This window comes from Chiloscyllium plagiosum, unplaced genomic scaffold (genome assembly GCF_037043375.1).
Source record: "Chiloscyllium plagiosum isolate Xiang-an unplaced genomic scaffold, Cpla_swu_hap1 HiC_scaffold_16, whole genome shotgun sequence".
Lineage (NCBI taxonomy): Eukaryota > Metazoa > Chordata > Chondrichthyes > Orectolobiformes > Hemiscylliidae > Chiloscyllium > Chiloscyllium plagiosum.
Window position 1 is genome coordinate 39,153,061 of NW_028270154.1, and position 22,073 is coordinate 39,175,133.

Sequence of the window (22,073 nt, forward strand, 5' to 3'; positions counted from 1 at the left end):
AATGAGCAAATCGCAGTTGCAATCTCAGGATTTTAATTAGTGTTTTGGTGTGCAATATTCTGTAAAAACTGTAATCCTTAACCACGATATTAGGCTCTTAGTGGGATCACACAATTATACTCTGCACATTGGAGAAATGTTGTGGGGGTAAGAAAAAGCACTTTATTGGTGCAGTCATATTAAAATGTCTATGCAATTTTCAGTACTTCAGACAGGCCTGTCCTTTGATACAAGCAACTACCTGCGGCACTCTTGTGTGGTGAGTGTGCCCCCTGCAATCACTGTGCCAGTGAATGCAGCCCTCCCACAAACAACAATATGATCATGACCAGATAACTGTTGTTTTGTGACTGATTTAGGGGATTAATGTTGGCCAAGTTTGTGGGCTAACTCTCCTGAATTTATTTCAGTTAATGCCACAACAGCTTTTACATTCACCTGAAAAGGGAGATGGGGCCTTGGATTAATGTCTCATCCAAAGGACAGCACCTCTGACAATGCAGTGCTCTGAACTGGGTTTTGAACCTTGTAACACAGAAGCAACAATTCTACTGACTGAGTTAAAGGTTGTGGAAAAGGGATGTAGTTGTTTCTTGCTGTAGCGGTGAGCCTGATACAATCAAGTACCAGATAATCTGGAGGGTTGTGAGAACCTGTGGTTCACTTTGACTTTATGGTCCAAGCAGATTGAGAAAATGTGATTTGGCTTTCCCTATGTTTTTAGCTGTGGCTAGGATCTTGCCATGTACATGAGACATGTTCTTCCACTCTGTTCTATGATAATAGCCATCGTTGACTACAGCTTTTAAGTAAATTCTTCATGTTGGTCAGCCCATCATTAAGGCATGCAAAAGTGGAATTATTTCTGACTGTATCAGTATATATCCATATAAGCTGCTGTTAGCTAGTTGCAAAGCAGGACCCAATCTGGACAGAGGCTTAATCTGAAAACTAAACCAATTCTGTATCTCATCATATATATTACAGGGAACATACTGTGCTATCATTGGGTAGAATTTAATGTGTGCTATGCCCTTAAGAAAGGTTTTTCATTTCTTTCTACATTATTGAAGGAAAATATATTCGTTCAAACGTTAGACGACATACCTCCCAGGCAGTGTCAGGAAGTAGACTGTGTATAATTAGATTAGTCTGAAAGCCATGTTGAACACAATCTGCAATTTGAGAGGGAGAGGGTACAGTCGGAAGTGACAGTACTTCTGTTGAATAAAGGGAATTATGGAGCTATGAGGGAGGAGCTGGCCAAAGTTCAATGGTGCAATACCTTAGCAGGGATGACCGTGGAGGAACAATGGCGGATATTTCTGTGTATAATGCAGAAGTTGCAGGATCAGTTCATTCCTAAAAGGAAGAAAGATCCCAGGAGGAGGCATGGGCGGCCGTGGCTGACGAGGGAAGTAAAGAAACATATAAAGTTAAAAGAGAAAAAGTATAACATAGCTAAGATAAGTGGGAAAACTGAGGACTGGGAAGCTTTTAAAGAGCAACAGAGGATTACTAAGAAGGAAATACGCAGAGGAAAAATGAGGTACGAAGGTAAACTGGCCAAGAATATTAAGGAGGATAGTAAAAGCTTTTTTAGGTATGTGCAAGGCAAAAAAATGGTTAGGACAAAAATTGGGCCCTTGAAGACAGAAACAGGGGAATATATTACTAGGAACAAAGAAATGGCAGAGGAATTAAATGGGTACTTCAGATCTGTGTTCACTTGGGAAGACACAAGCAATCTCCCTGAGGTAACAGTGGCTGAAGGACCTGAACTTAAGGGAATTTATATTTGCCAGGATTTGGTGTTGGAGAAGCTGTTAGGTCTGAAGGTTGATAAGTCTCCGGGGCCTGATGGTCTGCATCCCAGGGTACTGAAGGAGGTGGCTCGGGAAATTGTGGATGCGTTGGTGATTATTTTCCAGAGTTCAATAGATTCGGGGTCAGTTCCTGAGGATTGGAGGGTGGCAAATGTTATACCACTTTTTAAAGAAGGGTGGGCGAGAGAAAGCAGGTCATTATAGACCAGTTAGTCTGACCTCAGTGGTGGGAAAGATGCTGGAGTCTATTATAAAGGATGAAATTACTGCACATCTGGATAGTAGTAACAGGATAGGACAGAGTCAGCATGGATTTAGGCTTGACTAATCTTCTTGAATTTTTTGAGGATGTAACTATGAAGTTGGACGAGGGAAATCCAGTAGATGTAGTGTACCTGGACTTTCAGAAAGCTTTTGATAAAGTCCCACACAGGAGGTTAGTGAGTAAAATTAGGGTGCATGGTATTGGGGGCAAAGTACTAGATTGGATTGAGAATTGGTTGGCTAATAGGAAACAAAGGGTAATGATAAACGGCTCCATTTCGGAATGGCAGGCAGTGACCAGTGGGGTACCGCAGGGATCCGTGCTGGGACCACAGCTTTTTACAATATATGTTAATGATATAGAAGATGGTATCAGCAATAACATTAGCAAATTTGCTGATGATACAAAGCTGGGTGGCAGGGTGAAATGTGATGAGGATGTTAGGAGATTACAGGGTGACCTGGACAAGTTAGGTGAGTGGGCAGATGCATGGCAGATGCAGTTTAATGTGGATAAATGTATGGTTATCCACTTTGGTAGCAAGAACAGGAAGGCAGACTACTACCTCAATGGAATCAATTTATGTAAGGGGGCAGTACAGAGGGATCTGGGTGTTCTTGTACACCAGTCAATGAAGGCAAGCATGCAGGTACAGCAGGTAGTGAAGAAGGCTAATAGCATGCTGGCCTTCATAACAAGAGGAATTGAGTATAGAAGCAAAGAGGTGCTTCTGCAGCTGTACAGGGCCCTGGTGAGACCACACCTGGAGTACTGTGTGCAGTTCTGGTCTCCAAATTTGAGAAAAGACATTCTGGCTATTGAGGGAGTGCAACGTAGGTTCACGAGGTCAATTCCTGGAATGGCAGGATTACCTTACACTGAAAGACTGAAGCGACTGGGCTTGTACACCCTTGAGTTTCGAAGATTGAGAGGGGATCTGATTGAGACGTATAAGATTATGAAAGGATTGGACACTCTGGCAGTAGGAAACATATTTCCACTGATGGGTGAGTGCCGAACCAGAGGACACAGCTTAAAAATACGGGGTAGACCATTTAGGACAGCGCTCAGGAGAAACATCTTCACCCAGAGAGTGGTGGCTGTGTGGAATGCTCTGCCACAGGGGCAGTGGAGGCCCACTCTCTGGATTCATTTAAGAAGGAGTTGGATAGAGCTCTCAAGGATAGTGGAATCAAGGGTTATGGAGATAAGGCAGGAACAGGATACTGATTAGGAATGATCAGCCATGATTATATTGAATGGCGGTGCAGGCTCGAAGGGCTGAATGGCCTACTCCTGCACCTATTGTCTATTGTCTAAGAACAAAGATGAAAAGTGCTGGAAGCTATTGAGCCCCTCATGTCTGCTCCACCATACAGTAATATCATACCTGGGATCTGATTCTAGCCTCAAAACTGTATTCCTGCCTACCCCTGATAACCCTTCAATCTTTGCTTAAAAATAATCTATTCAAGATCTGTGCTTCTACCAATTTTTCAGCAAGAGACTTTCAAAAGCTTACAGCCTCGAAGAGAAAATATTTTATCTATTCTCTGTTTTAAATGAGTGGCCCCATCTGTAACACAGTCCAGAAAACAGACTGACCATATGACCCATCAGACATATTATAGGGAAGAGATTATACTGAGAATAAACAGAATTTATTGGGTAGGATGCTCATAATAACAGTCTTGCTTCTTACTACATCCATTGAGGGTGCTTAGAAAAAAGAATTCATTCCACTAGAAATATTCACTAAATTGAGGGGAATGATCTGTTAATCTTCCCTAAAACTAGGCGTCTCCCTTTTTGAGTAGTGCAGTGAGATTGTTTTTCTCTCTAGCTCTGCTTCTTAATGAAAAAAGCAAAAATTAAGTCTGTTATTAAGCTTGAATGTTTTTATATGGCTGTTTCTATTAATTAGGCAAAAGTAGGTACTACTCTGATCTAAACTCTGTTTCTTTTAATTACTCATTTAAATTATAAATTCATGCTTTAAATTTTTTTTGGAGTTCATGTTTACTGCTATGGTCCCCCGAGGGTAAGAAAAATTGAAATGTGGCCCCTCCACTCCATTTAGGAAGGTTAGCCATCACGGAGATAGGTATGCTACTAGGGAGCAATGGACAATCAAAAGGGTTGCTTTCAGAATCCATTTCTCGTTCCAATATTTTTCTAGTTTTCAGTGTACAGTAATAAGTTGATTTTCTAATCGTATTTCATATTTTATTGATATTTAATTTGTACAGCAAACAGCTTTGACTCCACAAATATGTTACATTTCACTGATATACTTGCTGTTATCTTTTATAGTTGGTTGAAGGATTGTTGCAGTTTTGTTTCTACACCTTTGTGGAATCAAAGACTCTGAGTGTGGAGTTCCCTGAAATGTTGGTGGAAATCATTAGCAATCAGTTACCAAAAGTCATGGCAGGTATGGCCAAACAGCTCCGGTTTCACCACAAGTGACAGCCTTAAATGGAAAAAAATGCCTTAAAGTTATCCTCCATAGCTTTTCTTTTCGCAAAGTGATCGGGAATTTGGAAATGTTTGTCCTGCAAACGCTTGCCATTATGTCATATGCACTACATATGGTTTACAGAGAGGATCGGGCCTGGGCTGAAGCGAAAAGGAGATGAAGTTTTACAGCCTAAGGACTGTACATTGAAAAACATAGGTGGCAGAAAATCTGCATGTATTTTGTTTGTAAATTTTATTTTTGTGTTCTGTGATACAGATTTGATTTTATGCATGCATTCTAATGAGACGTTTACAGTGTATATCAGAAAAGGGAAAATTGTGCCTTTTTTTAAGCTTTTTAAGTCTAATGTAGCCAATTTGGACAGTTCATTGTTAATGCAGGAGAACTGCTAACTTGCTTAGTTTTTTTTCCTGTATTGGTATGTATTTTTATATTAAGTGGAATTTGAGCCGATAAAGTTTTTCTTTATAGCCATCGTTGAATTCTGTTGTACAAATGAGCCTGCTCAGTGCTCTCATGTAAATATGCAGAAACTGGTCATTTTGAAAAAGACTGATCAACTACAGATGAATAAACCAGTATTTGAATTTCTCAAAGAAACACACTGGTATGTGATCTAAGAGGACAAATCTTGCACATCAGGAAAGTGTGGAAAAATGTACACAGCCCTCTGCAAGCCCATGGCCTGGGTTAGATTGATTCAGCAACATAATGGTGACCACATTTAAAGATGCTACAAAATTTCTGCCAATTATTTGCCCTTGGCATCCATGCCACATTTTATTATTTACTTTAGTTCTGATGCTTGTTGATTCATCATTGCTGTTAAATTTGTACCCATGCTCCATAATGGAGCTAGCACAGTTTCTGTAATAAGCACCTGGACCTTATTTAGGAAATTCCCCTCTCGGCTTTGACGGGGTTGATGCATTCCTTAATGTAAGCATATTGTAAATTTTTGACTGACAGAAGCTTATTGTAGCATAGGCATAATTCTGGTGATAAAAGTTTATATTTTTTAACTCATAATCTAATTACAATCTACCTTTGTATTCAATACATTTCTAGTTGATTTGTCAGTCATTATCTATGCTTCCCTCTGGTATGCAGTTTGTAATATATTGGACAGTAACATCATGGAATGGAGAGAGAATAGGAGTTTTGTTCATGTTCACAGTTGTAGTGTTGAGGTGGTAATTCAAGATTTTCTGACTTATTGTAGTTAAATATGTATAATTAAGATAGATCTGCTGAAAACAAGAAAGGCTGCCTTCAAAAAAGCAGGAAATGAAAATGCAGAAACACATTAAATTTATTTCCATTCCTTATTTTCCAACCCCTCACCTACAGCCTGGGCCATGAAATTTACTCCAACCATCACGGATGGTGTCACACAGTTAGGTGTAACTTAAATCGAATAATTTAAACATCACTTTTTGCTTTCCTTCAAAATTTGGCACTCCACTCTAAACAAGAGATTTGGTCAAGAATTAGTAGAGTAGATAACAGAGCTGGGAAATTAGAATTATATCTGTCTTTACATCTTTTTAAGAAAGAGCAAAGTCTTGCACCATTTTTGTCACTGTTACATCCACCATATTTTGTTGCAATAACTGGTATACATATAAACCCACTAAACCTTATGTTGATTTGCTTTGAGTCTCATTAGCTAATAACATATTTGTCAAGCAACAACAAGAAACCCATGATTTCAAGGTATTTGTCTGATGTAGTCTAAAATAGTTTGGACAATTGATTGCAAAAGTGTTGGGAAGGCTGCATTTCAGCTGCTTAGTTTCATAAGAAATCTGTACAGGTCGATCTTCTATAACGTGCATTTTCTCAAAGCGAATTTGCTGTAACGCAATTGACAAGAGTGCAATCTTCTAAAACATCTGTTGGTTCTAATATGATTACATTGCCAACACTCTTAAGCGCTGTTTCTAAAGTGCTATAACGTGGGGTTGCATAAGAATACAACCATCGTGTTATAGAAGAACTGACTGTATTGATTTTTAGCCATATGAGTTAATTAGGTTAAAATATTGCTTCTGCTGTGTACCATAACATGTCCAAGATTTTAAATACACTGGTACTTTGGGGTAGTGTCTCAGTAATGGAGTAAAAATAAATTTTACTCTTGGCACTTATTCAGTGTATTTATTTTGAAGACATTGATTTCAGTCATCTCCCCAATTGAACTAATTACCAGAAATCCATGAAAACAAAATGCTTTGTTTTTAACTGCAATATTGAAATTATTACAATTATCAGATCTCAACATAGGAAATTAATGTATACTGACAGCCTGAATTTGTTTAGTTTCAGTTCACTCCGTTTGGGTGCAGGTATTCTGCTAGTGTCAGCACGAAAGAAGGGACAGCAGGAATGTTAATTATACCAATGTGCTTTGACATTAAGATAAATGAACTGTAAGAATTATGTTTATAGAGGTGAATTCTACGGTTTGTTTTTGTAATTTGATTCAAAATCAAGGCAGAGCAATAGTTGCCAAGCTCCTTAATTTGGCCACTATTACTTAAAGTGCTACAAGTCAGCACAATATATGTCAGGTAAAAATTAACACGAACTGTGAAATGTTTTTTTGACCTCACCAAATGCAACTGCAATTTTTGTTCCAATATACTGTCCTCTTTAGGAAAATACATAGTGTTGTTTAAATTCAATATCTCTCAGTAAATTTCAAGTTGCTCTCGCTCATTTTTTTGAATAAGGTATAGTTTTCAATGGAGCATATACAGTCTGGTTTATTTTGCAATATGCTTTTACAATGAATGCTTGCAACTTGAATAAGGTAACTTTGGAATATTTCCTTAATTGTTAAAACAGATCTTGCAGCCTGACTGTTTTTATTTGAGTTTCATACTTCCTTTGAGTACACATGGCTATTTTCCATTTACTGTTATTTCCCAAAATAACTACAATTAATGTGGGATTATAAATAACTAAAAATTTTAAAGAGCTAAAAAAATCTTGAATCCGCTGCACATATATGGGCCCCAGATATACACTTGGTTGAGTCACCTCTGATTATTTGCCTCAGATTGGAAGACTTGTGTGTATGTATAAATATAGCATTTCTTCTGTATCTGATAATCCAATTCTTCACCAGAATTATGGTCTCAAATTGTATTCACAAAGTTTAACTTTCAGGTAATGCTACTTTTAATAGTTGCTTCTTGATCAGTCTTATCTAAAGAAAGAGATTTTTCATAGTCAGAAATCTGACTGGTACCTTACACCTGATCTAAAGGCAACCTTTCAAAGAAAAATTCATAGTTTAATAATTTAAAAAGTGACAAATAATCAATCAGAGCACTGGTGTGTGGAAATCAAGATCATTAGCGCTTACTCAGATTTTAAATTGCTTCTTTATTTACGTTCTGCAATTTCCACTGTGTGTAAAGGGGAGATTTGTATATATCCATATAAAATTTAATACCATCCATTAATTCAGGGATAATTTCATTATCCCTCTAAACATGGAGGAGAATTATCTGGAGTAATTACACAGCAGAAGTCTTCAGTTTAGAATTGTTTCAATCTTTTACCTGTTGAGTTGATGCTGCTTTGTTTGTGCTGGAAATTCTTTGCCCTTCCCAAACATCAGAACAGTACATGGGATAACACAATTATGGCTTTTGAGATGCATAGGGGTGTCATGGGAATCTACATCTGGTCATTGGCATTATATTTTTTTCTGAAAAAGATTATTAAACATGTAAGTTGGACTAAACATTTTTTTGATGTTGAGGTGTTTTTCCCAAAATCTGTTCTATTTTATAACTCCTGATCTCTGGTCAGTGGTATTAATAGTAAAGTCCTACAGAGACTTCCATTGTGCTTTAGAAGGAACAGGTTTAATGTTGTGGATGTTCCATGCTTCTATATAGCTAATTATCCTTACTATTTCTTCACCTGTCATAAAACATCATTCATGAGAAGATGAATGAGTCTAGGTAACTAAATCAGTATAGCTCGCAGTAGCGATGAATGTGTTTCTTATAAGTTTGTGAAGATTAGGAGTTTTTGGAACTCTTTGCCACAGAGTCCTTGTATATTTTTAAGGCTGAGGTAGATAGATTCTCGATCAGTCAGGGAATCCTGGGTAATGGGGAAAGGCCATGAAAATGGACAGGGGGAATGTCAGATTAGCCATGATCCTATTGAATGGCAGAGCTGGCTTGAATAGATTGGGTTGGGATATCTGGTCAGCATGGATGAGTTGGACCAAAGGGTCTCTATGACGGGCCAAACAACCTAATCCTGTTCCTAATATTTGTGGTCTTGTTGCAAGCAAGCCAATATTTCTTTTTCTTTAACGTCTGTATATTTTTTTTGGTAATTTGGTTAGATGTTAGCAGTGGAGAAAGTGAGGTCTGCAGATGCTGGAGATCAAAGTTGAAACTTTATTGCTAGAACAGCACAGCAGGTCAGGCAGCATCCAGGGAACAGGAGATTCGACGTTTCGGGCACAGGCCCTTCTTCAGGAATTTCCTGAAGATTCCTGAAGAAGGGCCTGTGCCCGAAACGTCGAATCTCCTGTTCCCTGGATGCTGCCTGACCTGCTGTGCTGTTCCAGCAATAAAGTTTCAACCTAGATGTTAGCAGTAACAATATAAAAAGTTTTTTTTAATGTCTGGTTCTAATTATTTTCCCGAAAGGAACAGAAAATGCTGCTAAGAAATAGCTGCAAGTTTTTCTTCTGTGTGAGTCATATGACAAAAGTACTGATGAAATTTGATCAGTAATTATTTTTATTCATAATCAGACATGGGGCCTGGTTTTAAATTCAAATATGTATTGAAGCAAAGAGACTCACTGTTCTTTGTTTTAATATATTTAAAACCTTTTTCAACTCCCATATCTTTATAGAATACAGAATTTTTAAAAAGTTTATAAAATGGCCTGGTCCCATTATGGGGAGGAGATATATATTTTAAATTCTACCCTAAACCTAGAAAAAAACCTATGTCTACAGTTTGTAGACTTTGGCCCATCAGTCAGCAACAGCAAAAACAAATTCTAATTCAAGATTAGTTCTGAACATTATTCCAAAGTAAATTGGCAATTACAGGCAAATGTTATTGCAAAATACTATCTCATGCATGTGTACAGATGCCTGTCTTTGTATTTAAAGACACAGTATATACACATGACTTGGAGGGCTCTTGTGGTGCAGTGGCAGTGTCCCAACCTCAGACAGGAGGCCTGAGTTCAAGTCCATATACATCACTCTGAACAGATCTATATAGATGGCCACAGACATCTGTTCTACAAATCTGTAGCTTGTATCAGGTGGCCTGTTGCACGTGGGTTTTGGTTCCCTTTTCGAGAAAATCATTCATCTTTGCTGACTTGTCTTTTCTTTAATGAGAGGATTTTAAAATAAGTGAGAACATGCATCACTTTTTTACATTGATATTATAAAACAGCTTCAATTCCTGTACAGAATTGAATTTATCTTTCTCAGGAACTAAAGCCCGCATTTCAGTACACAGGATGTCTTGTACCACAGGTAACTTGTTTTGTGAAGTACCTTTATGAAATATTTTCATCCAATTAACTAGTGAGCTGATCTAAAATATCACTTTAGATCTTTGCCTGGTTTTATTTATAAGCTGCGGTAAATCACAACTCTGAAATAAAATTGAAAGAGGAGATGAATTAAAGATGGAAGAGAAAGGCATTGCACATTTTTACTGACACTGAAATCACAAATCAGTCTTTTGATTGAACGGAAGTTATGGAGAAATTTGAAGGAAGGAACAATATGATGTTGGATAAATAAAGCCTACTTTGTCTTTTGCTTTACACCAGACAAATTAAAACCTGGTTACTTTTACTTCATTCTGTTTTGAGATCCATTGTCACAATGCACGATACCTACAAATTAAAGATATAAGGAAGTAAGTACAACGCAGGACATACCCTGACAAGCGTCCTACAAAATCTTTTCCAAAGACATTCATCAGATTACATTTTTCCTTTAACAGGGCATTGGTAAAACTCAAGGATTTATTCTGGCAGGGTGGTCAAAAACAACAAAAACCAACCATTATCTGAAATCATACACAACACCTAATGTGTAGGTGCCACAAAACGTACTTGAAATGTAGAAAATATACATGGTAGAGTTAGAAAAAAATAACCAAATCAAAAAGAAAATACTTATTTTATAAATTTAATGCAGCCTAATAATGTGAATTTATAAAAGGGTTGTGCTTTTAACAAAATCCAGATAATAATTAAATGGCTATATATTTTATACATGTATTTTTTAAAACATCCACCTAATTACATCCCGTTTGAAATAGATCAAATTCATTAGAATGTGATATTAAATTAAGTTCTTTAAAAGTGACCAATTTTGATAACCTAATTTGTAATTTTGGGAAGTTTTAATTAATATTTTCCTAAATTTATTCAATAAATATAAAATGAGGATACTGACACTTTAATTGTTACTTTAAAGGTGTGCCTTCTTCAAAAGGGCAGAAAACTCTCATCTACTGTATGTAGAGATATACATTCTTAAATATTTTTCAGAATTGCATCTAATTTTGAATGTATGATGTTATGTACATGCACTGAGATAACGTGTAAAGATCAGACAATCAAATATGCCCCTATTACCTCAAAATTTGCTCATGTACGTTGTACACAGAATGGTCTATTACTGGCATGTTTGTTTTAAATATAGAAAAGAATGCTGAAATGGTAATATCAGAATTGCTTTTTTAAAAAATAACAATATTTGGATAAATATTTTGGAAGACTTGCTTCACCCTATAATCTCAACTTTACAGGAGTGCATTGTAAAATGGCCCACCAATAAGTGAAAATCAATGTGTACTTTTTCTCAAGATCGTTTTAGTTTCCTAAATACATATCTAAAACCTGAAGCTTATGTATTTTTTTTCTCCATAGTCCTGCTTCCCTCCTTTTATTCTGCTTAGAGCTGGTTGATCTTTGTGGTACTTCTGAAAATTTGTCTCATTACTCATGTTGTTTCAGATGTAATTTGCATTATTGTACAAGTGTTTAAGTCCAATAATTGTGAACAGCTTTCCAAACTGCAGATAACGGACAGAAATTGGATAATAAATTTGCTTTTCCACCAACTGTCTCTAGTTTTTACTTCAATAAAACAACTTCTTTCCATTTCTGCTAATAATGGCAAAAAACTTTGAGTTCAGAATGTGCCCTGGCACATTATGCAATGCACTTACATCTGTGAAATGCAAAAGCACATGGAGATTTTGTAGTGGAGGATGACCAGTATGATGTTTCCAATTCCTGTCGCCGCTCATTTTCTCATACTCCTTCTCTGTCTGCTTCCTTCAAAATATTTGAAGTACAACAAAAACGGCCCGAGCATTACAAAAGCATTGATAGTGCATTGTTTCCAAGCTTAGAGATAGCAAGAAAGAAGTATTTACAAAGGAAATCAAAATCAAGGTGGAAGTGAGAGACTGGTAATGGCTCATGACACTTTTTCTGTATTCACTGCTTCCCTCTGCAACATTGCTCTGGCTCAAGAGTCAAGTTTGTGGAGCAAAGTGTTTCAGGAAGAGATGGATTGATCATAATGATTAGAAGGGGAAAAGTAGAAAAAAGCACCAAAGCCAAAAACACTATACTTGAATGTATGAAGCATTTGCAACAAACCAGATGAGGTAACAGAACTTGCTTGGCACACCCTCCTCATTCCTGAAGATGGGCTTATGCCTGAAACGTCGATTCTCCTGCTCCTTTGATGCTGCCTGACCTGCTGCGCTTTTCCAGCAACACGTTTTTAAGGTTTGATCTAATGGCCTTTATAGAAGATAGGTCAACTAAACCTGACAATAGAAGAAACAGTAAGCTCAGTTGAGAGACAGGATCTTGGAAAAGATTGTACCAGATTGGGCAGGCCTAAAAAAGAACAGGGGAACATATATTGGTATGTGTTCTTTAGAGGCTCCTGAAGAGTGGTTGTAATGTACAACAAAATATAAACTAGGTAATTAGAGCTGTGTGTAACAAGGGTGATAAAATAATTTTGAAGAGCTTACATTATAGCATGAGCAAACCAAATTTATAGTAGTAGAGTGGACACAAGTTTTAAATGTATACAGGAAAGGCTAGTCAATAAGTATGCCACAGTGTCAAGTAGAGAACAGGTTAAGTATTGTGGGAAAGGATCGATTATAGGAAAGGAGTGTCGAGGAAGGAGTGACTGTAAAATGCAATAATTATTGCTGAATTTAAATGAATTTAAATATAAATCTTGGGTATGGGGGGGGATGAGTGACATTCAGTTACAGTGGAATTGGCAAAGTATGGCTTATGACTAGAAAAACATTGGCTAGTATTTAAATTCATAAATTGCAACAATTGTGCATTCTTTAAGGTACAACAGCCTGCAAAATTTAATTCTCATGGTATCCTAAAATCCAACAGCAAAATCAATGGCACAAATACTGTAGCCATTTCTGGGGGTTCGGATGGGAAGGTTCAATAGGCAACCCACTGGCTATGTTTGGGGTTCTTGGTCCACGAGGGCAGTTTCCTACCACACATTATGACATAGGAAGATATTCCATTTATGAATGCTGTTAGTCTATCAAAGGCCAGTATAGCAGAACCAGAATGAGATAAATTCCAACAGAACAGAATTAACCTATATTCTCAAGCTGGGTTCACCAGTGGATTGGGACAAGCTTAAACCAAGTTGTTTACATTTGTTTTGGGGGTAGTTAAAGGGATGAGCATTTAAAGCTTTATCATTTAACTAATCATTGCATCTCTTTTAATAAGTTTTGTTTTCATTAGCCAATAATTATTATTTAAGAGGTTTCAGAAGATTATTTAAGAATCTTGGTTGATGTTTTAAGATTTAAAACCAGGTATTTAGTTGGTCATTTCAGTAACTGGGAAGATACCTTATTCTGCGACCCACGGAGTAGTGGAATTAGAGTGACGGTGCAGCTTTAGTCATTCCACGAGTTGTTTTCATTGATAAAATTGGAAACCTTTTAAGTTAGTGCAGGGTAATGAAACAGTCTCAAAAAGGTTTTTTGCAAATTGATGGATTAGTCTATTGACATAATTCTTATAATCAATTCTATTTCAGAGAAAAAAAGCATGCTTAATTTCCAAGGTGATGTAAAGCTAATAAACTGGCATGTATAACGATCAAATGACAATCCATCAGAAATAATGAAGATCATTTTAGTAACATCAAATTAGTAAGCCCCAGAAATTCGTCAATGGTATTTTTCCTCATTTTGAATGAGGAATTCTCAGCTCCCTAGCTATTGTGCCTCAGGACTCACTGTAATATAACTACTGAGGAATCTGGTACTCTGAAAAGTATTGGAATTTTGGGCTGCTGCTGGCATCTCAGCTCTGCATCTTATCATCGTTAGGCCTCCAACATCAGAATACACTCCCAAAACCTGTTTATCTTCATTTTGTCTAAAGTCTATGCCCATTAGAGTTTTAGTTGCCTTTCTTGTATCTCGTTTTGTTGTTTGTTCGTTATCTGTTGGTCTGATTATGACTCCATGGAATTCTTTGGAGATAGTGGGGACTGCAGATGCTGCAAAGTCATAGAGACGTACAGCACAGAAACGGATTCTTCGGTCCAACTCGTGCAGGCTGACCAGACATGCTAAACTAATCTAGTCCCATTTTCCAGCACTTGGCCCATATCCCTCTAAACCCTTCCTATTCATGTACCCATCCAGCTGCCTTTCAAATGTTGTAATTGTACCAGCCTCCACCACATCCTCTGGCAGTCAACATGAAAAAGGGAAAATAATGGCCATAAATTTTTAAATTTTGTTTTCAGAATAGTGCAGTATTGGTATTTATATCAGAATTTCCCATATAAATACCCCTTGGCAGTAACTTGAAAAACTTTTGAAGATAGCAGCTCCCATCAGTGACATCTGCAGATAACTTACTAACAATGCCACCATTCTTCCCTAGCCTCTGGGCATGTTCTGGGGACATGAGCTCAAATCTGATCATGGCAGCAGATGGAATTAAAATGTAATTAGTAACAATTGTACTTGAAAGTGATATTGTGTAATTGAGACCAATTGTTGTAAAAACCCATCTAATTCACTAATACTCTTTTGAGAAAGTAATCCACCATCTGTATCTAGTCTGGCTTATATATAACTTCAGACTCAAGTGGTTGACTATTATTTGCTCTCTGGCCTAATAAACCACTCAGTTCAGGGGCAATAAATGATGGACAACAAATGCCATCCTTGCTAATGATATGCACATCCCATGAAAGAATGTTAAAAAAAAAAGTTCTAAATTTCAAGGAAACTGCATGGTTCTGCCCTGTGGTCAAGAAAGGAATACCTACGTATTTGATATTTGGATGTCAGCACCATCCGTTCCATAACTGCACATGTGGATACATACTACACAAGTGTTTGCAAAGAGTTTTCTCTTGCTAATCTAGTCTTATTTTCAAAACTATAACCTCAGTGCAAAATAAGTTGAATTAAGCAATAAAGTGGGAATTTAGTACTTTAAATATTTAATTAGCAATTAGAATTAGCAACATTGAATTAATGTGCACACGACAAACTTGATTAGATAAATATAATCTTATTTCATTACATAAATCATACACTGATCTTTCATATACCAAATAACTTTATTTTCATCTGAAGGTAAGTACAGACAATGCAAAGTGATGCGGCTTTGAGAACAATATGTTTTTGAAAGAGATAAGCTATCTAGCAATAATTTTGTTACAGTGAACCACATGGAAGGCACATTAACCACTGCTGCAAAATCACACAAAACTCTGGATATCACAACCAACTGGATTCAGCAAGCTTGCCATTAATTATTTAAGTTAGTAATGAGGAGTTTAGTAATTTTAAAAAGCAAAAATATCCCTCAAAACACAATATCCATTTAAAATAAAACAAACCTCAATCTTCATTTGATACACATTTTGTTCGGTTTGAATCAAGTAGAAGAATGACAGATCATGAAAGCTTTCCTTTTCTTCTCCCAGATTTTTCTTTCCCTCATCTTTTCATCCTGTTCCTCCCTAGCAGTTCAAAACCCAATGATCCCTTAAAAAGCTAAATTTGCAGGATGACTAAATTAACATAAAGCTTGTCCTAAACAGACACTGCTATAACTCTTTACTTATGGTCACTGTCAAACCAATGTAGTAGTAGGTTCAGCCTATTAATGGATGTACATTCTGATCATGGAACCTTTTCTTATTTGCACTTGGAAAAATAAAATGTTTGTTTTTGTTGTTGCTGTGTTTGAAATTCCAGGTTTCAAAGACAGTCTGAAATCATTACATTTGTCTGAAACCAGACTAGATCTGTTTTTTAAGGAATTGGCACAAGCATAACTTCTCCAACTTTAGAAGCAAGAGAAGGAAGATTGCTAAAATCATATATTTTTGCTCAAAATTCATTTTTCAGCAGAGTTAAAAATAAATTCTGATGTGGAGATAGTTTGAAACATCTCACTTTTTGGTCGATTGTCATTTTTTAAAATGTTATACAAACATTTTTATTTAAACCAGTAACATTCTTAAAATCCAATTCTTTTACATCAGAGGGCAAGAATTTTTTCTGTAAACAAATCTCATGCAAATATCACAAATGAATATATAATTTGAAAAAAATAAAATGAAATGTTTCCCATAGTGATTAAGATTTAAAAATAATTATATAGACAGTGGTGTATGCTTTATCTCAGTATAAAATTTGACCATCTGATGTCACCATTCTAAACCCTTTGTACCTCTGGTATGCATTATCGCAATTCTATAAGCATGTGACCCCTACAGTTCATTTGGGAGAAATCCTTGTTAGTAGATAAGTAGTATGACCAGCTGAATTTCTGGTCAATGATGGAAACATCTTTAAATAAAATGGCAAACTAACAGATACTTTGCAAAGGAAAAACTGTAACACACTGCCTACATCATGTTGATTACATTTGCCACCAGCTTCATAGAATGAATATCTACATTATATACATGATATGGCATAGTTCAGATAAAATAAACCCTAATTTAGGAAACCAGGGACTGTTTGAATTAAAACAAATCCTTCAGAAATAATTACAGGCTCTGGTTCGATAAATTAACAGTGAATCAAATCAACACTACGGGACAGTAGAAGCTAGGGTTGAAGTTAATCATCTATCTCCAGTTCACAAATGGTTCCTTATTGCATTTCTGCAATAGAAATAAAACCTTAAAAGCTAAAATCTTGTTGAAGTCTTCGCACATTGCCATGGATACCATGTAGTGCTCCGAAATAATGTCTTGCACCTTTGGCTATAGAAACTCAACATAATTTTCCGGAATTAGTCCAGTTTTCCCATCCAATGTTCCTTCAAGCCAACCAGGTTCTTTGGATGAATGAACTGCAAAACACACAACTGTTAATCCTGAGAGTGTAAGTACTCTTTTAGACCAGCTCCAGAACAAGAGGTCTTCACCAAGGGGAAGCAAAGAATGGTTAATTAAACAAGTTTTGCATTGATATTGTGTATTGCATAGTATCTAGTCTCCTCACTTGCATTTGCTTCATTGAAAACCTTGGACAGTACCTTCCATTGTGTGCAGCCTCTAAGGAGAATAACTGCTCATTTATCCATTGCTAAAAAGAGACATGAGGTTGAAGCGTTTCATCTGGCACGCATGAGGACAAACTTTGAAAGGGAATATAATTTATAAAGCATGAAAAGACCAGGCTGATTGGCTGTGCCATGGTTTGCATGGAGATGCAGCAGGATCTATTAACTGCCAATCTTAGTTAGCTGATTAATTTTGAATCAAACGCTGGTCAAGGAATGCCATAAGGAATTGACAATCAGGATTGACAGTCTCAATGTTCCTTGCTTCAATGAAAAAGGTGCAATTGTATGTACAATTTCCTTTTAACCACACAGAATGGAGTGAATATATATGTAGCTTCTAGCACATGCAAATAAAATGCAATGCAAGTTCAGCCGATAATGTTAAATTGATTTCTGGTGCAATTCTTCAGACAGTCTTTTATAGCTAAACCATAACTGCTTTAGGCAAGTTGTGAACATACAGAAGTTTGATTGAACAACCTCTAATTCAATATAATTTTCTGCACACTTACCATTTTCAAACATGGTTCCAGCACTAAAGGATAATTCTGAGTCATACTCTGCTTTACATGCATACAAGGCTCGAGCTTTGCGACATTGGATACTGTGAAAGTAAAGATATAATATTAAGAGGATTTACTTTAAAATGTCATAAGAACAATGGGTAGGTAACTCAACAGTTCAGAACAGCCCAATATACTGTTCACTGATGCTCAGTTTGGGTTCTGTAAGGGGTTTCCAGCTTCTAACCTCATGACAGACTTTGTTCAAACATGGACAAAGAGGAAAGATAAAATTAAATGCCTTTCAGATTAAGATAGATTTTAATGATTGCAGTATCATTAGCATTACTATTCTCTGTTCTATGTCCCATGATCAAGATTCTGGAAGTTATCACTGACCAGAAACTTAAAGCAGACATATGATACTGAATGTACAAGAGCAAAGGTCATAGTTTAGAAATTCTGAGATGAGTAACTAATTTCCAAACTCCTCTAAAGCCTTTCCACAATCAAAAATGCACAATTCAGGTGGTGATGGAATACTCCCCAATTGCTGAGATTAGCGTGACTGCAATAACATTGTTTAGAAATTCATCGAGGATATAGCAATCTGCTTGAACTCTGTCAAATTTACTTACTTCAACATACACTCACCTTGCATCACCAATGCACAGGGTAGCATTTTATACTCGGTTCAGTATTAATTGAAGCAATGCACCAAGGCTCATTCAATAGCATCTTCCAAACTATTTACCTCTACTACCAAGTCAACGAGGGCAATAGATACATGGGAACTATACCAATTGCCATATTCCCTCTGAGTCACATTCCATCTTGGTATGGAACTAGATTATTATCCCTTCACCAACATGGGATCAAACTCCTGAAACTCTTCCAAACAATACTGTTGAAATATTGCTGAAAGAGAGTCATGTTGAATTCATCTTGCACTCATAAGAACAAATGCAAGAAAACCAAATGATCTGAACATTTCATCCTAGAGGAAATGGTGCTGATTGGTAGTCAATTTAACTCTGATTTAATGAGAAAGCAACACAGACATTTAGACTCATTACAGTAACACATTATTAAAAAGCAAGAGAACACAGCTTGAACATATTCCTTTTGATTTCAGGGAATAAATCCCTCTGTACGAATGTATATTGCTTCTAGGAATTGTAAATCTACCATGTTACAAGTTCAACTTATCATCACAGATTGACTGCTGGTACAGACATTAACACATCCATGAGGTTTAGCAGCTTCTACCCAATTGCAGAATGACATCCAACAAAACATATTTTGTTTGGGGTTTTAATTGTGGGACGGTCAAGTATGATCTGTACTCTGCCTATTATGAACAACCAGAGGAATATGCTGTTTGATTAGATAGGACAGGACATAAGCAGGGAAAACAGGAGTCTGGAACATTAATGGTAAAGTATGATTCTCTGACTGCAACTATGTTTGAATGTTGCCTTTCTAATCTGTGGGCCAAAGTCATGCAGTTTTTTGGCACAAGTGCCCAGATTAGCAAGGAGAAAAATTAGCAGGAAAACCCTTGAATTTGCAACTGAAACATGAACGAATGATCAAGAACACTCAAAACAGCTTAGACAGCCAACAAAATGGCTAGATATAGTAATCAAAATTTAACATAAACAAACAATGTAAATAAACACTCAATTTAATCATTGAATTTTGTTATGAAGACAAGGGACAAGATACATTGCTATGAATAATCATGCTTCAACAAAACAAAATTCAAATCTTCCCTTGTAAGAAATATTATTTTAACATACTGCATATAAACACAATTATGAGAAAAAAAAACCAGCATATAAGATAGTAAAAAATGGTGAGAAATATATACTGTAATTATGAATGTCCTTTACAGTTCATCTTTAAAGAGTTGTTTTACTTGGTTTTAGTACCCACTGCTTTGAGTCAAAAGGATTGAATTGAAGACTACTGCTGGACAGACAAGCCAGCCTCAGTTTCAACTTCATGTAATACTGACGACTGGTACACTTTGCAAATGTCTTTGGGAATTGATCTGAGCTTTTGTCTGTACATTCAGGCAGACATGAGAAATCCCAGACGAACAGGAATTTATTCTGTTGTCTTTTTTAAATATTTTAGATTTGCTAGTGTTCTGAAGAAAAGTTAATAGGCAGGTGTAAGACACTCAACAGTGTACATATCTTACAATCCCAATATAATTCATTAAAAATATCAGTGAGTATGAATCTGTTTTGTACTGTTCTACATCATGATACTCTATAATTATTTGTTACTTAACAGCTATTAAATTAATTAAAATAGCTTTAATATAATTTATGATAAAAGTATTTTTTTTCTTATTGGAATTAAAGCATTGCAAACAAAATAGTTATATACTTTCAAAATATTTTTTCACTCAATTTTGTAAAGCCCTTTTAAGTTTGGATAAGTCGTAATCTTATTGCTTTATTATGTAAAATCTGCATTTTCTCATAGGCTTTTTAAAATCTTAACTGGCTGTTATGCCTCTATCAAGTTGTATTACATTGAAAAGATACAGCAGTCACCACCATAAAAGGTGTTTGATTGCAAATTTACCAAAGTTTCTGCTTAAAACCTCAATCTTGTGGCTGATTTTCAGTTAGCTAAAGATCTCTAAACCATAATTTAGCCATTTCGCTACCTGGTACTAAATGGATAATATAAGATTAACTTATCATTAAAGAATGTACAAATGTCAATTTGAGTCAGTGATCTCATTTACACACTTACTAATAAATATCTAAAACCTTCTGGGAGAAATGGTTGAGTTTCTCCCCAAATGCAGAAGTAGTTAACAATTGAAAAGAAAAGTTGGTACCACACCTGAGAGGGGAGGAGTCGCTGGAGGTTGAGGAAACAGGTACTGGACTTGAAGGTGCTGAAACCATGGGCCACGAGGGTGATAATGGTGAGCTGGGACTGGGAGGGAGAGGACTAGAAATTCAATAAGCAGTGTTAAAAACTGAAAAAAAAATGAAAATGACAACAAACAGAGGACATGATTTTCAGATTCATTAGGTTGGCATACCACATTAAGGATTTATTTGTGAACTTGCTGACATTTTGGCAACAGTTTTTAACATGATTGTAAGTACAGTGAACTCCAAATAAACAGGAACATGATCACAGCACAGAAATAAAGTTGTATTCAAACACATTTTGGTAAAATCTCTGATTTGGAAGAATATTAAAACAAACTCCTGCTATTTCTTTCAATCTACAATATTTTTAACATTTTGTTTGCATAAAGTAGAGGAAGGGAAAAAATAGATTTGTGATTTTACATAGCCTTGTATGGCTGCATAACTTTTTGGCTCTCAGTTGTCATCAGTATCCTTGACGACCATAAAATGTTGATGCTGAACATCTTTTGTTAATAACTGACTGAAATACAGATTCTCCACATTAAGGTAATCCAAATTTAGGTTTCTTCCATTAGATAAAAAAAATTACCAGCTACATTGGGGGATGGAGAAAGCATGACAATGCACTGGAGGTAACGAAGGATCAGAAAATAGACATATTCCTACGGCAGCAGTAGTTTTTGTAACTCAGGACAACCACTAACCTTTCTGAATTCACAGTGAATTTCTCATTTGTATCCTGCTAACTATTCAGTAAAATTCTACCAAAATGATTTCATTGGTATACGAAACAAACCAGACAGCCAAAACATTGTATGATTACCACACAAAACGGGAGTTGATTAAAGAATATAAGTGAAATTGCAGAAAATACAAGATGCATTAAAATAGGAGACGGGAGCATAGGAATACAGAAATACAGAACAGGATGTTGGCCATTCAACACCTTTCTATATTGATGGGTTTCCTGATATCATTCCTGAAAGGTCTGGTTCTAACCTTGATCCATTCCTCCTCCATTCCCACTATCTCCCCACAGCCCCATTCCATGCAATCGCAGAAGGTGTAAATACCTGCCTGTTCACTTCCTTCCTCCTCATTGTCCTAGGCCCCAGACACACCTTCCAGGTGAAGCAGCAATTCACCTACACTTCACTCAACTGTAATCGCTGCTCACAATGTTGTCTCCTCTACACTGGGGAGATGGAGCACAGACTGGATGACTGCTTTGCAGAACACTTAAGTTCTGTCTGCAATAATGACTGAGCTTTCAGTTGCCTGCAATTTCAACACCCCACAATGTTCTCGAGCCAACATCTCTGTTTTGGGCTGATTGTAGTGCTCCAGCGAAGCTCAGCGCAATCTGGAAAAACAACACCTCGTGTTCTGCTTGGGGACTCTGCAGCCTTCAGATCTCAATATCGAGTTCAATAA

At 36.4% G+C, this 22,073-nt stretch overlaps 2 protein-coding genes across 10 annotated transcripts in view; one reads left to right on the plus strand and one right to left on the minus strand.

Moving 5' to 3' along the window:
* The window catches only part of LOC122556605 (glucocorticoid receptor-like), a 115,369-nt gene extending 106,335 nt beyond the window's left edge, over positions 1-9,034 (plus strand). For both annotated transcript variants that reach the window (XM_043703490.2, XM_043703489.2), the window contains exon 9: positions 4,405-9,034. In XM_043703490.2, the coding sequence (XP_043559425.2) occupies positions 4,405-4,560 (156 nt within the window). In that variant the 3' untranslated portion in view covers positions 4,561-9,034. The remainder of the gene's footprint in view (positions 1-4,404) is intronic.
* A 6,207-nt stretch (positions 9,035-15,241) lies between these two features.
* LOC122556611 (rho GTPase-activating protein 26-like) overlaps positions 15,242-22,073 on the minus strand; it is a 304,349-nt gene continuing 297,517 nt past the window's right edge. For 3 of the 8 annotated variants that reach the window (XM_087995295.1, XM_087995300.1, XM_087995297.1), the window contains 3 exons: positions 20,599-20,694; positions 17,740-17,831; positions 15,242-17,026 (listed from right to left, as the gene is read on the minus strand). In XM_087995295.1, the coding sequence (XP_087851421.1) occupies positions 16,923-17,026; positions 17,740-17,831; positions 20,599-20,694 (292 nt within the window). In that variant the 3' untranslated portion in view covers positions 15,242-16,922. Of the gene's footprint in view, positions 17,027-17,739; positions 17,832-20,598; positions 20,710-22,073 lie in introns of all 8 variants that reach the window. The other 5 variants (XM_087995298.1, XM_087995296.1, XM_087995293.1 and 2 more) reach the window with 2 other exon arrangements.